Source organism: Phyllobates terribilis, unplaced genomic scaffold, assembly GCF_046119375.1.
Source record: "Phyllobates terribilis strain yellow unplaced genomic scaffold, ASM4611937v1 Scaffold_7__3_contigs__length_470593459, whole genome shotgun sequence".
NCBI classification, from domain to species: Eukaryota; Metazoa; Chordata; class Amphibia; order Anura; family Dendrobatidae; genus Phyllobates; species Phyllobates terribilis.
Genome location: NW_027362767.1, coordinates 182,068,132 through 182,084,086, shown reverse-complemented (window position 1 = coordinate 182,084,086; position 15,955 = coordinate 182,068,132). Strand labels below are relative to the sequence as shown.

Sequence of the window (15,955 nt, the reverse complement as noted above, 5' to 3'; positions counted from 1 at the left end):
GTCATTACACACAGAGAGATCTATTATATAGAGTCATTACACACAGAGGGATCTATTATATAGTCATTACACACAGAGGGATCTATTATATAGAGTCATTACACACAGAGGGATCTATTATATAGAGTCATTACACACAGAGGGATCTATTATATAGAGTCATTACACACAGAGGGATCTATTATATAGAGTCATTACACACAGAGGGATCTATTATATAGAGTCATTACACACAGAGGGATCTATTATATAGAGTCATTACACACAGAGGGATCTATTATATAGAGTCATTACACACAGAGGGATCTATTTCACGTGTTTATTTCTGTTAATGTTGATGATTATGGCTTACAGCCAATGAAAACACAGGAGTCATTATCTCAGTAAATTAGAATAATTAACAAAAAACACCTGCAAATGCTTCCTAAGCGTTTAGAAAGGTCCCTTAGTCTGTTTCAGTAGGCTCCACAATCATGGGGAAGACTGCTGACTTGTCAGATGTCCAGAAGGCAGTCATTGACACACTCCACAAGGTCCCAGAGTCTGGAAGAAGAGTGGAGAGGCCACAATCCAAGCTGCTTGAGGTCTAGTGTGAAGTTTCCACAATCAGTGATGGTTTGGGGAGCCATGTCATCTGCTGGTGTAGGTCCACTGTGTTTTATCAAGACCAAAGTCAGCGCAGCCGTCTACCAGGACATTGTAGAGCACTTCATGCTTCCCTCTGCCGACAAGCTTTTTGGAGATGGAAATGTCATTCTCCAGCAGGACTTGGCACCTGTCCACACTGCCAAAAGTACCAATACCTGGTTTACACACAACAGTATCACTGTGCTTGATTGGCAGCAAACTCGCCTGACCTTAACCCCATAGAGAATCTATTATAGAGAATCTATGGGGTATTGTCAAGAGGAAGATGAGGGACCCCAGACCCAACAATGCAGACGAGCTGAAGGCTGCTATCAAAGCCACCTGGGCTTCCATAACACCCCAGCAGGGCCACAGGCTGATCCCCTCCATGCCACATTGCCGCATTGATGCAGTAATTGATGCAAAAGGAGCCCGACCAAGTATTGAGGGCATTTACTGAACAGACATTTCAGATTTTAAAAACATTTTTCAAGCTGTTGTTATAAAGTATTCTAATTTACTGAGATAATGAATTTTGTGTTTTCATTGGCTGTAAGCCATAATCATCAACATTAACAGAAATAAACACGTGAAATAGATCCCTCTGCGTGTAATGACTCTATATAATAGATCCCTCTGCGTGTAATGACTCTATATAATAGATCCCTCTGTGTGTAATGACTCTATATAATAGATCCCTCTGCGTGTAATGACTATATATAATAGATCCCTCTGTGTGTAATGACTCTATATAATAGATCCCTCTGTGTGTAATGACTCTATATAATAGATCCCTCTGCGTGTAATGACTATATAATAGATCCCTCTGTGTGTAATGACTCTATATAATAGACCCCTCTGTGTGTAATGACTCTATATAATAGATCCCTCTGTGTGTAATGACTCTATATAATAGATCCCTCTGCGTGTAATGACTCTATATAATAGATCCCTCTGCGTGTAATGACTATATAATAGATCCCTCTGCGTGTAATGACTCTATAATAGATCCCTCTGCGTGTAATGGCTCTATATAATAGATCCCTCTGCGTGTAATGGCTCTATATAATAGATCCCTCTGCGTGTAATGGCTCTATATAATAGATCCCTCTGCGTGTAATGGCTCTATATAATAGATCCCTCTGCGTGTAATGGCTCTATATAATAGATCCCTCTGCGTGTAAGGGCTCTATATAATAGATCCCTCTGCGTGTAAGGGCTCTATATAATAGATCCCTCTGCGTGTAAGGGCTCTATATAATAGATCCCTCTGCGTGTAAGGGCTCTATATAATAGATCCCTCTGCGTGTAAGGGCTCTATATAATAGATCCCTCTGCGTGTAAGGGCTCTATATAATAGATCCCTCTGCGTGTAAGGGCTCTATATAATAGATCCCTCTGCGTGTAAGGGCTCTATATAATAGATCCCTCTGCGTGTAAGGGCTCTATATAATAGATCCCTCTGCGTGTAAGGGCTCTATATAATAGATCCCTCTGCGTGTAAGGGCTCTATATAATAGATCCCTCTGCGTGTAAGGGCTCTATATAATAGATCCCTCTGCGTGTAAGGGCTCTATATAATAGATCCCTCTGCGTGTAAGGGCTCTATATAATAGATCCCTCTGCGTGTAAGGGCTCTATATAATAGATCCCTCTGCGTGTAAGGGCTCTATATAATAGATCCCTCTGCGTGTAAGGGCTCTATATAATAGATCCCTCTGCGTGTAAGGGCTCTATATAATAGATCCCTCTGCGTGTAAGGGCTCTATATAATAGATCCCTCTGCGTGTAAGGGCTCTATATAATAGATCCCTCTGCGTGTAAGGGCTCTATATAATAGATCCCTCTGCGTGTAAGGGCTCTATATAATAGATCCCTCTGCGTGTAAGGGCTCTATATAATAGATCCCTCTGCGTGTAAGGGCTCTATATAATAGATCCCTCTGCGTGTAAGGGCTCTATAGAATAGATCCCTCTGCGTGTAAGGGCTCTATATAATAGATCCCTCTGCGTGTAAGGGCTCTATATAATAGATCCCTCTGCGTGTAAGGGCTCTATATAATAGATCCCTCTGCGTGTAAGGGCTCTATATAATAGATCCCTCTGCGTGTAAGGGCTCTATATAATAGATCCCTCTGCGTGTAAGGGCTCTATATAATAGATCCCTCTGCGTGTAAGGGCTCTATATAATAGATCCCTCTGCGTGTAAGGGCTCTATATAATAGATCCCTCTGCGTGTAAGGGCTCTATATAATAGATCCCTCTGCGTGTAAGGGCTCTATATAATAGATCCCTCTGCGTGTAAGGGCTCTATATAATAGATCCCTCTGCGTGTAAGGGCTCTATATAATAGATCCCTCTGCGTGTAAGGGCTCTATATAATAGATCCCTCTGCGTGTAAGGGCTCTATATAATAGATCCCTCTGCGTGTAAGGGCTCTATATAATAGATCCCTCTGCGTGTAAGGGCTCTATATAATAGATCCCTCTGCGTGTAAGGGCTCTATATAATAGATCCCTCTGCGTGTAAGGGCTCTATATAATAGATCCCTCTGCGTGTAAGGGCTCTATATAATAGATCCCTCTGCGTGTAAGGGCTCTATATAATAGATCCCTCTGCGTGTAAGGGCTCTATATAATAGATCCCTCTGCGTGTAAGGGCTCTATATAATAGATCCCTCTGCGTGTAAGGGCTCTATATAATAGATCCCTCTGCGTGTAAGGGCTCTATATAATAGATCCCTCTGCGTGTAAGGGCTCTATATAATAGATCCCTCTGCGTGTAAGGGCTCTATATAATAGATCCCTCTGCGTGTAAGGGCTCTATATAATAGATCCCTCTGCGTGTAAGGGCTCTATATAATAGATCCCTCTGCGTGTAAGGGCTCTATATAATAGATCCCTCTGCGTGTAAGGGCTCTATATAATAGATCCCTCTGCGTGTAAGGGCTCTATATAATAGATCCCTCTGCGTGTAAGGGCTCTATATAATAGATCCCTCTGCGTGTAAGGGCTCTATATAATAGATCCCTCTGCGTGTAAGGGCTCTATATAATAGATCCCTCTGCGTGTAAGGGCTCTATATAATAGATCCCTCTGCGTGTAAGGGCTCTATATAATAGATCCCTCTGCGTGTAAGGGCTCTATATAATAGATCCCTCTGCGTGTAAGGGCTCTATATAATAGATCCCTCTGCGTGTAAGGGCTCTATATAATAGATCCCTCTGCGTGTAAGGGCTCTATATAATAGATCCCTCTGCGTGTAAGGGCTCTATATAATAGATCCCTCTGCGTGTAAGGGCTCTATATAATAGATCCCTCTGCGTGTAAGGGCTCTATATAATAGATCCCTCTGCGTGTAAGGGCTCTATATAATAGATCCCTCTGCGTGTAAGGGCTCTATATAATAGATCCCTCTGCGTGTAAGGGCTCTATATAATAGATCCCTCTGCGTGTAAGGGCTCTATATAATAGATCCCTCTGCGTGTAAGGGCTCTATATAATAGATCCCTCTGCGTGTAAGGGCTCTATATAATAGATCCCTCTGCGTGTAAGGGCTCTATATAATAGATCCCTCTGCGTGTAAGGGCTCTATATAATAGATCCCTCTGCGTGTAAGGGCTCTATATAATAGATCCCTCTGCGTGTAAGGGCTCTATATAATAGATCCCTCTGCGTGTAAGGGCTCTATATAATAGATCCCTCTGCGTGTAAGGGCTCTATATAATAGATCCCTCTGCGTGTAAGGGCTCTATATAATAGATCCCTCTGCGTGTAAGGGCTCTATATAATAGATCCCTCTGCGTGTAAGGGCTCTATATAATAGATCCCTCTGCGTGTAAGGGCTCTATATAATAGATCCCTCTGCGTGTAAGGGCTCTATATAATAGATCCCTCTGCGTGTAAGGGCTCTATATAATAGATCCCTCTGCGTGTAAGGGCTCTATATAATAGATCCCTCTGCGTGTAAGGGCTCTATATAATAGATCCCTCTGCGTGTAAGGGCTCTATATAATAGATCCCTCTGCGTGTAAGGGCTCTATATAATAGATCCCTCTGCGTGTAAGGGCTCTATATAATAGATCCCTCTGCGTGTAAGGGCTCTATATAATAGATCCCTCTGCGTGTAAGGGCTCTATATAATAGATCCCTCTGCGTGTAAGGGCTCTATATAATAGATCCCTCTGCGTGTAAGGGCTCTATATAATAGATCCCTCTGCGTGTAAGGGCTCTATATAATAGATCCCTCTGCGTGTAAGGGCTCTATATAATAGATCCCTCTGCGTGTAAGGGCTCTATATAATAGATCCCTCTGCGTGTAAGGGCTCTATATAATAGATCCCTCTGCGTGTAAGGGCTCTATATAATAGATCCCTCTGCGTGTAAGGGCTCTATATAATAGATCCCTCTGCGTGTAAGGGCTCTATATAATAGATCCCTCTGCGTGTAAGGGCTCTATATAATAGATCCCTCTGCGTGTAAGGGCTCTATATAATAGATCCCTCTGCGTGTAAGGGCTCTATATAATAGATCCCTCTGCGTGTAAGGGCTCTATATAATAGATCCCTCTGCGTGTAAGGGCTCTATATAATAGATCCCTCTGCGTGTAAGGGCTCTATATAATAGATCCCTCTGCGTGTAAGGGCTCTATATAATAGATCCCTCTGCGTGTAAGGGCTCTATATAATAGATCCCTCTGCGTGTAAGGGCTCTATATAATAGATCCCTCTGCGTGTAAGGGCTCTATATAATAGATCCCTCTGCGTGTAAGGGCTCTATATAATAGATCCCTCTGCGTGTAAGGGCTCTATATAATAGATCCCTCTGCGTGTAAGGGCTCTATATAATAGATCCCTCTGCGTGTAAGGGCTCTATATAATAGATCCCTCTGCGTGTAAGGGCTCTATATAATAGATCCCTCTGCGTGTAAGGGCTCTATATAATAGATCCCTCTGCGTGTAAGGGCTCTATATAATAGATCCCTCTGCGTGTAAGGGCTCTATATAATAGATCCCTCTGCGTGTAAGGGCTCTATATAATAGATCCCTCTGCGTGTAAGGGCTCTATATAATAGATCCCTCTGCGTGTAAGGGCTCTATATAATAGATCCCTCTGCGTGTAAGGGCTCTATATAATAGATCCCTCTGCGTGTAAGGGCTCTATATAATAGATCCCTCTGCGTGTAAGGGCTCTATATAATAGATCCCTCTGCGTGTAAGGGCTCTATATAATAGATCCCTCTGCGTGTAAGGGCTCTATATAATAGATCCCTCTGCGTGTAAGGGCTCTATATAATAGATCCCTCTGCGTGTAAGGGCTCTATATAATAGATCCCTCTGCGTGTAAGGGCTCTATATAATAGATCCCTCTGCGTGTAAGGGCTCTATATAATAGATCCCTCTGCGTGTAAGGGCTCTATATAATAGATCCCTCTGCGTGTAAGGGCTCTATATAATAGATCCCTCTGCGTGTAAGGGCTCTATATAATAGATCCCTCTGCGTGTAAGGGCTCTATATAATAGATCCCTCTGCGTGTAAGGGCTCTATATAATAGATCCCTCTGCGTGTAAGGGCTCTATATAATAGATCCCTCTGCGTGTAAGGGCTCTATATAATAGATCCCTCTGCGTGTAAGGGCTCTATATAATAGATCCCTCTGCGTGTAAGGGCTCTATATAATAGATCCCTCTGCGTGTAAGGGCTCTATATAATAGATCCCTCTGCGTGTAAGGGCTCTATATAATAGATCCCTCTGCGTGTAAGGGCTCTATATAATAGATCCCTCTGCGTGTAAGGGCTCTATATAATAGATCCCTCTGCGTGTAAGGGCTCTATATAATAGATCCCTCTGCGTGTAAGGGCTCTATATAATAGATCCCTCTGCGTGTAAGGGCTCTATATAATAGATCCCTCTGCGTGTAAGGGCTCTATATAATAGATCCCTCTGCGTGTAAGGGCTCTATATAATAGATCCCTCTGCGTGTAAGGGCTCTATATAATAGATCCCTCTGCGTGTAAGGGCTCTATATAATAGATCCCTCTGCGTGTAAGGGCTCTATATAATAGATCCCTCTGCGTGTAAGGGCTCTATATAATAGATCCCTCTGCGTGTAAGGGCTCTATATAATAGATCCCTCTGCGTGTAAGGGCTCTATATAATAGATCCCTCTGCGTGTAAGGGCTCTATATAATAGATCCCTCTGCGTGTAAGGGCTCTATATAATAGATCCCTCTGCGTGTAAGGGCTCTATATAATAGATCCCTCTGCGTGTAAGGGCTCTATATAATAGATCCCTCTGCGTGTAAGGGCTCTATATAATAGATCCCTCTGCGTGTAAGGGCTCTATATAATAGATCCCTCTGCGTGTAAGGGCTCTATATAATAGATCCCTCTGCGTGTAAGGGCTCTATATAATAGATCCCTCTGCGTGTAAGGGCTCTATATAATAGATCCCTCTGCGTGTAAGGGCTCTATATAATAGATCCCTCTGCGTGTAAGGGCTCTATATAATAGATCCCTCTGCGTGTAAGGGCTCTATATAATAGATCCCTCTGCGTGTAAGGGCTCTATATAATAGATCCCTCTGCGTGTAAGGGCTCTATATAATAGATCCCTCTGCGTGTAAGGGCTCTATATAATAGATCCCTCTGCGTGTAAGGGCTCTATATAATAGATCCCTCTGCGTGTAAGGGCTCTATATAATAGATCCCTCTGCGTGTAAGGGCTCTATATAATAGATCCCTCTGCGTGTAAGGGCTCTATATAATAGATCCCTCTGCGTGTAAGGGCTCTATATAATAGATCCCTCTGCGTGTAAGGGCTCTATATAATAGATCCCTCTGCGTGTAAGGGCTCTATATAATAGATCCCTCTGCGTGTAAGGGCTCTATATAATAGATCCCTCTGCGTGTAAGGGCTCTATATAATAGATCCCTCTGCGTGTAAGGGCTCTATATAATAGATCCCTCTGCGTGTAAGGGCTCTATATAATAGATCCCTCTGCGTGTAAGGGCTCTATATAATAGATCCCTCTGCGTGTAAGGGCTCTATATAATAGATCCCTCTGCGTGTAAGGGCTCTATATAATAGATCCCTCTGCGTGTAAGGGCTCTATATAATAGATCCCTCTGCGTGTAAGGGCTCTATATAATAGATCCCTCTGCGTGTAAGGGCTCTATATAATAGATCCCTCTGCGTGTAAGGGCTCTATATAATAGATCCCTCTGCGTGTAAGGGCTCTATATAATAGATCCCTCTGCGTGTAAGGGCTCTATATAATAGATCCCTCTGCGTGTAAGGGCTCTATATAATAGATCCCTCTGCGTGTAAGGGCTCTATATAATAGATCCCTCTGCGTGTAAGGGCTCTATATAATAGATCCCTCTGCGTGTAAGGGCTCTATATAATAGATCCCTCTGCGTGTAAGGGCTCTATATAATAGATCCCTCTGCGTGTAAGGGCTCTATATAATAGATCCCTCTGCGTGTAAGGGCTCTATATAATAGATCCCTCTGCGTGTAAGGGCTCTATATAATAGATCCCTCTGCGTGTAAGGGCTCTATATAATAGATCCCTCTGCGTGTAAGGGCTCTATATAATAGATCCCTCTGCGTGTAAGGGCTCTATATAATAGATCCCTCTGCGTGTAAGGGCTCTATATAATAGATCCCTCTGCGTGTAAGGGCTCTATATAATAGATCCCTCTGCGTGTAAGGGCTCTATATAATAGATCCCTCTGCGTGTAAGGGCTCTATATAATAGATCCCTCTGCGTGTAAGGGCTCTATATAATAGATCCCTCTGCGTGTAAGGGCTCTATATAATAGATCCCTCTGCGTGTAAGGGCTCTATATAATAGATCCCTCTGCGTGTAAGGGCTCTATATAATAGATCCCTCTGCGTGTAAGGGCTCTATATAATAGATCCCTCTGCGTGTAAGGGCTCTATATAATAGATCCCTCTGCGTGTAAGGGCTCTATATAATAGATCCCTCTGCGTGTAAGGGCTCTATATAATAGATCCCTCTGCGTGTAAGGGCTCTATATAATAGATCCCTCTGCGTGTAAGGGCTCTATATAATAGATCCCTCTGCGTGTAAGGGCTCTATATAATAGATCCCTCTGCGTGTAAGGGCTCTATATAATAGATCCCTCTGCGTGTAAGGGCTCTATATAATAGATCCCTCTGCGTGTAAGGGCTCTATATAATAGATCCCTCTGCGTGTAAGGGCTCTATATAATAGATCCCTCTGCGTGTAAGGGCTCTATATAATATAGGAGTTTCACTTTTTGTATTGAAGAACTGAAATAAATTAACTTTTTGATGATATTCTAATTTAGTGAGATAAACCTGTATATTTTTTTATGTTTTATTTAGTTTTTCTGTTTTAGGTCTTGAACCTGTAATCTCCTCCTATGTTTTTTGTGGTTTTTTTTTTTTGCATTACAGTACATAAAAAAAAAATGAAGATTGTCCTATAAAACCCAGCCACAGATTGTTTCAAGAGAGTGTAAAGATGGAGGTGTTGGGGGGGCTGCATGGCAGTCCATCCGCAGCATGTCGTGGCTGGATACAGGATAGGCGCTAAATATATGATCCCTGGGGGTCTGCATACTGGCATTCCCCCAACGATCCATAGGAACCAGTCTCCTGTGATTCCTGCTGCATCGACAGAGAAGGCCACCATGTGGCGCTGTGCCCCTGTGGATGATACCGCAGCATTGAAGCCTCTTTGGGCTAATAGGTCACAGGGATGTGGGGGCTGTGAAGTGCTATAGCGGATGTATAGTTACTGACCATGATAATATAATACCGCCATATCCCGCAGGCTCCTGTATCTGTAGTATTACACTAAGCTTCTGCGGTTTTCTCTGCTCGCTGTGACGGGCATGGCTGGCATGTTGGCCCAGTGTCTCATAGCCCAGGAGAGCCGCTCCACCTTACCACTTTTTTTTTTTATCCCGCTTTCTTTGAAATCGTTTTCTTTTCTGCTGCAGGGAGAATCACAGCGAGATCGAGCGGAGGCGAAGGAACAAGATGACGGCCTACATCACCGAGCTCTCGGATATGGTGCCCACCTGCAGCGCCCTGGCACGCAAGCCCGACAAGCTGACTATCCTACGCATGGCCGTGTCTCACATGAAGTCTCTGCGGGGGACGGGGAACACTCCCACCGACGGCTCCTACAAGCCCTCCTTCCTGACAGACCAGGTGAGGCTCAGCCAGAAGGGGGATGTGGACATATGCAAAAAATGTCATATCCACAGGCCTACTGCACATGCACGGGCGGCGGCCATTTTGGGACATGTAAATTTCACATTGGCAGGGAAATTACAAAGGCAATATTTAAAATAGTAGGCAGGTCAGTGAAAGCAGTGACCTATCAGAGGCCAGAGATAGGCATACATAATGAGAGCACCAGATACAGCCCCTCCATAAAGTCCCACCCCAGAGCACGAGCATCTCATTATGGCAGAACTGAATATAAAGATTATAAAAGAATCACTGGACGGAGTTAATCGACAAAGGTATCATTTTACTCAGTGTAACGGCACCCACCTGACAGTGTATGTAGATTACTGAGCACAATCCTGCTGACCGGTGCGCTTTAAAGCTGACCTATTTCCTTTGTATGTTAGGCAAACAAAATATGTCAATTTTTTTTTTCATTTTGAAAAATTACAAAAAGGCAAATGAGCTGATGCACAAGCTGAAGGTTTTACAATGGCCCTCACAATCCCCTGATCTGAACATCATTGAAAATCTGTGGCCAGACCTCAATATAGCAGAGCATGCAAGACGACCCAGGAATCTCACAGGACTGGAAGAATTTTCCAAGGAAGAATGGATGAAAATCCCTCAAAGAAGAATTGAAAGACTCTTGGCTGGCTACAAAAAGCATTTACAAGCTGTGATACTTTCAATAGGGGGCGCTACTAGGCACTAACCATGCAGGGTGCCCAAACTTTTGCATCAGCCCATTTTCCGTTTTGCAATTTTTAAAATTTAAAAGATGAAAATATATATATATATAATTCATTTCCTTTGTATTTTAGGCAGAAAAAAAAAAAAAAAAAATGTGTCATCTTAAACTTTAGGCCTTCCACAGATCATTTAATCTCCAACTTGCTTAAAGGGGTTTTCCCATGGACAAGAGTTTATTTTAATCAATAGATCTTGGAATAATAATAATAATAATAATAATATCTTCCACAATCGGATAAATATAATGCTCCTGTGCTGAGATAATCTTATAAATGTGCCCCTGCTGTGTACTGTGTAATGGCTGTGTCTGACCGTACAGGGACATGGTCTGCATGTGGGGGTCAGCAGCGGGACTGAATGTGAGGGTCAGCAGCGGACTGAATGTGGGGGTCAGCAGCGGGACTGAATGTAGGCGGGGGGGGGCTGTGGGACTGAATGGGGAAAAAACCCCACCTCCAGTGCTGTGTGGTGTCACACATGTAATCCTACAGCAGCCGCTCCTGTAATGTGGGGGATAAGCGAGGGGAAGGGTCACCAGGTTATCACCTTATTTACACTCAGGTGCCTCTGGGGCAACACAAGGGTTAATCAGGTGGCAGACATTGGCCGTGTCATATCCATCCTGCCCTGTGACCGTCTGCACTAATGACACCTCATACGGTGCTTGCAGAAACCAAAGAGAATAACAGCACGGATAATAGAAGATTTATAGATTTTTATTTTTTTTTATCTGGTCAGTTGTCACCTCCCAAATGACTAATGCGTATCTGAAGCGGCACCAGCATAAAAATCTGTGATCCGGGCCTCCCATTAGATATTATTATTTATTATATAAAATATTAATAATAATCATCATTTTTTATTTTGGGATCCATAATGGCTTTTTTATTCCTATTTATTCCATATTTCTGGATTCTACCAATTAACAAATTTACAAAAAGGTGATTGATCTTCTGTTGTCTCTGATCTTCCTTCCGTCTCGGTGTTCACCGTTTGATTTATCCGTTCAGATAATTAAAACCGCAGCGGAGCCAAATATGACTTCTACTTATATTTTATGTTTTTCTTTTTACGTTATTATTTTGTTATGTTGGGGACTTGTAGGGGGCGGGTTGTCACCTCTCCGGTTTCCTCTGTGCAGGAGCTGAAGCACCTGATCCTGGAGGCTGCGGACGGCTTCCTGTTTGTGGTGTCCTGCGAGACGGGCAGGATCGTCTACGTGTCGGACTCGGTGACCCCCGTCCTCAACCAGCCGCAGACAGAATGGTTTGGGGGCAACTTGTATGACCAGGTTCACCCTGACGATGTGGACAAGCTCCGGGAGCAGCTCTCCACCGCGGAGAATGCCATGACGGGTGTGTGCTTAGGAGCCGGGCGCGTTACCCGGTGGCGGGCGCTGTTCTCTAGACACCATGTCACTTACTTGTTGTATTTTCTCTTAATTTAAAAGGGCGAATCCTCGATCTAAAAACCGGCACGGTGAAGAAAGAGGGTCAGCAGTCCTCCATGAGAATGTGCATGGGCTCCCGGAGGTCCTTCATCTGCAGGATGAGGTGAGGGCCCCTGGATTCGGGTCTGTGAAGCGGAGGTGGATTTGTGTCTGTGGACCCTTCAATTTACTGCCATCCTTAATGTGGCAGTGATTGGGCCCAGCACAGCCATATAATGGGACGCTCACACCGGGGCGGCGCTTGCGCAGTAGTGTCTTTGTGACGCTGCGGGGGTTGAACTATGCATCTGCGCCTGTGAGATCCCCGGAGGGAGAGCAAGGCACAGACATGTGCAAGATAACGGCAGGGGGAGCAGGTCACAGAGAAGGGGGAGCAGAAGGAATCACTGTAAATGCCGCAGTCAAAGATTGTCAGCCATGATCGGAGCTAGCTGCTTCTACCTGACCCCGCTTCCCGCACTCGGACCCCATGTACACCCTGTGTCTCACAGCGATCTCACAAGCTCGGCCTTCCTCCTTTCTTACAGATGTGGGAATGCTGTTGTGGATCCGACCTCCATGAACCGGCTCAGCTTCATGAGGAACAGAAACAGGTGACTGGGCTACGGGGGTGTACTGATGCCGGTCTGACAGTGTCCTTGGTCACCGTCAATTCTACATTTTGCTAAGGTTGTTTATTTTGCTTTAAAGGAACGGCCTTGGTCCCCCTAAGGACGGCGAGCCTCAGTTTGTGGTTGTACATTGCACGGGATACGTGAAAGCATGGCCGCCCGCAGGTAAGTCTTTGTATATTACTCCTCGTATTAGAACACCCATTCCTGTATAGAAGAGGTCCCTATATGTGATCCATACATTGGGTGATTCTGACATTGACAGGTGTCACATTACCAGACGACGACCAGGATGCCGGACAGAGCAGCAAGTTCTGCCTGGTGGCCATTGGCCGCTTACAGGTGAGTCCCGATTCTTACTGGGATGTAAACTGTTATATTCACCATGATATGTAATGGTATTTCCATCCATCAGGTAACAAGCTCCCCAACCTGCACAGACATGAACAGCATCTGCCAACCCATAGAGTTCATCTCTCGGCACAACGTGGATGGCATGTTCACATTTGTGGACCACCGCTGCGCCGCAACTGTTGGCTACCAGCCACAGGTAAGTGATGAGCAATCAAAGCTGCTGGGTGTCTGTGAACAGGTTACTGATCTCCCATGTACTCATTCATAGGATCCACCATTCACAGTAGGTGATGTCACAGCACACCTCCTCCTCCTCCTGTACAATGAATGATAACACCTCTATATACAGTAGATACCACAGGATCCACCATTCACAATAGGAGATGTCACAGCTCACCTCCTCCTCCTGTATAGTAATAATCTGTTTTCATTTAATTGTAGGAACTCCTAGGAAAAAGCATTGTGGAGTTCGCCCACCCTGAGGACGAGCAGCTATTAAGAGACAGTTTTCAGCAGGTAATCTGCACATTTTAGGCCATTTTCACACATCTACAATTTTTGAGGTCCAGCCATGGGTCTCTTCACAGCCCCTCATATACCCATCAAAAGACCCACAGCTGGGCCTTGAAATACCGGTCCAGGAAAAGGAAATGGGTTGCAATCCATCCTGTTTAACCCTTGCCATCCCAGGACAGAGATATTGAAGGGCAGTTTGACCATGCTCTGACTGTCCACAATATAATATACACTGCTCAAAAAAATAAAGGGAACACTCAAATGATGACACATCCTAGATCTGAGTGAATGAAATATTCTCATTGAATACTTTGTTCTGTACAAAGTTGAATGTGCTGACAACAAAATCACACAAAAATCATCAATGGAAATCACATTTATTAACCAATGGAGGCCTGGATTTGGAGTCACCCCCAAAATTAAAGTGGAAAGACACACTACAGGCTGATCAAACTTTGATGTAATGTCCTTAAAACAAGTCAAAATGAGGCTCCGTATTGTGTGTGGCCTCCACGTGCCTATATGACCTCCCTACAACGCCTGGGCATGCTCCTGATGAGGCTGAGTATTGTGTGTGGCCTCCACGTGCCTGTATGACCTCCCTACAACGCCTGGGCATGCTCCTGATGAGGCTGAGTATTGTGTGTGGCCTCCACGTGCCTGTATGACCTCCCTACAACGCCTGGGCATGCTCCTGATGAGGTTGCGGATGGTCTCCTGTGGGATCTCCTCCCAGACCTGGACTAAAGCATCCGCCAACTCCTGGTCAGTCTGGTGCAACGTGACGTTGGTGGAAGGAGCAAGACATGATGTCCCAGATGTGCTCAATCGGATTCAGGTCTGGGGAATGGGCGGCCAGTCCATAGCTTCAATGCCCTCATCTTGCAGGAACTGCTGACACACTCCAGCCACATGAGGTCTGGCATTGTCCTGCATTAGGAGGAACCCAGGGCCAACCGCACCAGCATATGGTCTCACAAGGAGTCTGAGGATCTCATCTCGGTACCTAATGGCAGTCAGGCTCCCTCTGGCGAGCACATGGAGGGCTGTGCGGCCCTCCAAAGAAATGCCACCCCACACCATTACTGACCCACTGCCAAACCGGTCATGCTGAAGGATGTTGCAGGATGTTGCAGGCAGCAGATCGCTCTCCACGGCATCTCAAGACTCTGTCACGTCTGTCATATGTGCTCAGTGTGAACCTGCTTTCATCTGTGAAGAGCACAGGGCCAGTGGCGACTGTGCCAATCCTGGTGTTCTGTGGCAAATGGCAAGGGTCCTGCACGTTGTTGGGCTGTGAGCACAACCCCCATCTGTGGACGTCGGACCCTCATACCACCCTCATGGAGTCGGTTTTTAACCGTTAGTGCAGACACATGCACATTTGTGGCCTGCTGGAGGTCATTTTGCACGGCTCTCGGAGTGCTCCTCCTGTTCCTCCTTGCTCAAAGGCGGAGGTAGCGGTCCTGCCCCTGGGTTGTTACCTTCCTACGGCCCCCTCCACGTCTCCTCATGTACTGGCCTGTCTCCTGGTAGCGCCTCCAGCCTCTGGACACTACACTGACAGACACAGCAAACCTTCTTGCCACAGCTCGCATTGATGTGCCATCCTGGATGAGCTGCACTACCTGAGCAACTTCTGTGGGTTGTAGAGTACGTCTCATGCTACCACGAGTGTGAAAGCACAACCAACATTCAAAAGTGGCCAAAACATCAGCCAGGAAGCATTGGTACTGAGATGTGGTCTGTGGTCCCCACCTGCAGAACCACTCCTTTATTGAGGGTGTCTTGATAATTGCCAATAACTTCCATCTATTGTCTATTCCATTTGCACAACAGCATGTGAAATTGATTGTCATTCAGTGTTGCTTCCTAAGTGGACAGTTTGATTTCACAGAAGTTTGATTTACTTGGAGTTATATTCTGTTGTTCATGTTCCCTTTATTTTTTGAGAATTGTACATTGTATGTATGTGTATGTGTGTGTGTGTGTGTGTATATATATATATATATATATATATATATATATATATATATATATATATATATATATATATATATATATATATATATATATATATAATATAATATAATATAATATAATATAATATAATATAATTTTTTTTTTTTTGAACAATAAATTATTGATGAATTTAACAATTGTCCAACAAGGTACATATTAAGACTTTATAGCAAGCATATTTTAGTTGGGGTACGGAGGGGGAAACAAACATATAGTGAACAAGAGGGCATGGTGGGAGAAGGATGGGGGGAAAGAACCCGAGAGGGGAGAGTTTATCAAATGTAATTCCAATTAGATGACTCCGGACAAGTCAGAAGCAAGTGGGTGAAGTGATGGTGTGGCAAAGGTGGTATAGTTGGCATATTCCGCCCAGGGAAGCCAGATTTTCTCTAA

The 15,955-nt window shown here is 44.5% G+C and overlaps 1 protein-coding gene across 2 annotated transcripts in view; it reads left to right on the top strand.

Annotated features, from left to right (window-relative positions):
- Window positions 1-15,955, top strand: part of ARNT (aryl hydrocarbon receptor nuclear translocator) — a 42,991-nt gene that overhangs the window by 10,923 nt on the left and 16,113 nt on the right. For both annotated transcript variants that reach the window (XM_073639567.1, XM_073639566.1), the window contains exons 5-12: window positions 9,622-9,835; window positions 11,751-11,964; window positions 12,060-12,162; window positions 12,587-12,652; window positions 12,750-12,835; window positions 12,936-13,012; window positions 13,086-13,220; window positions 13,466-13,540. In XM_073639567.1, the coding sequence (XP_073495668.1) occupies window positions 9,622-9,835; window positions 11,751-11,964; window positions 12,060-12,162; window positions 12,587-12,652; window positions 12,750-12,835; window positions 12,936-13,012; window positions 13,086-13,220; window positions 13,466-13,540 (970 nt within the window). The remainder of the gene's footprint in view (window positions 1-9,621; window positions 9,836-11,750; window positions 11,965-12,059; window positions 12,163-12,586; window positions 12,653-12,749; window positions 12,836-12,935; window positions 13,013-13,085; window positions 13,221-13,465; window positions 13,541-15,955) is intronic.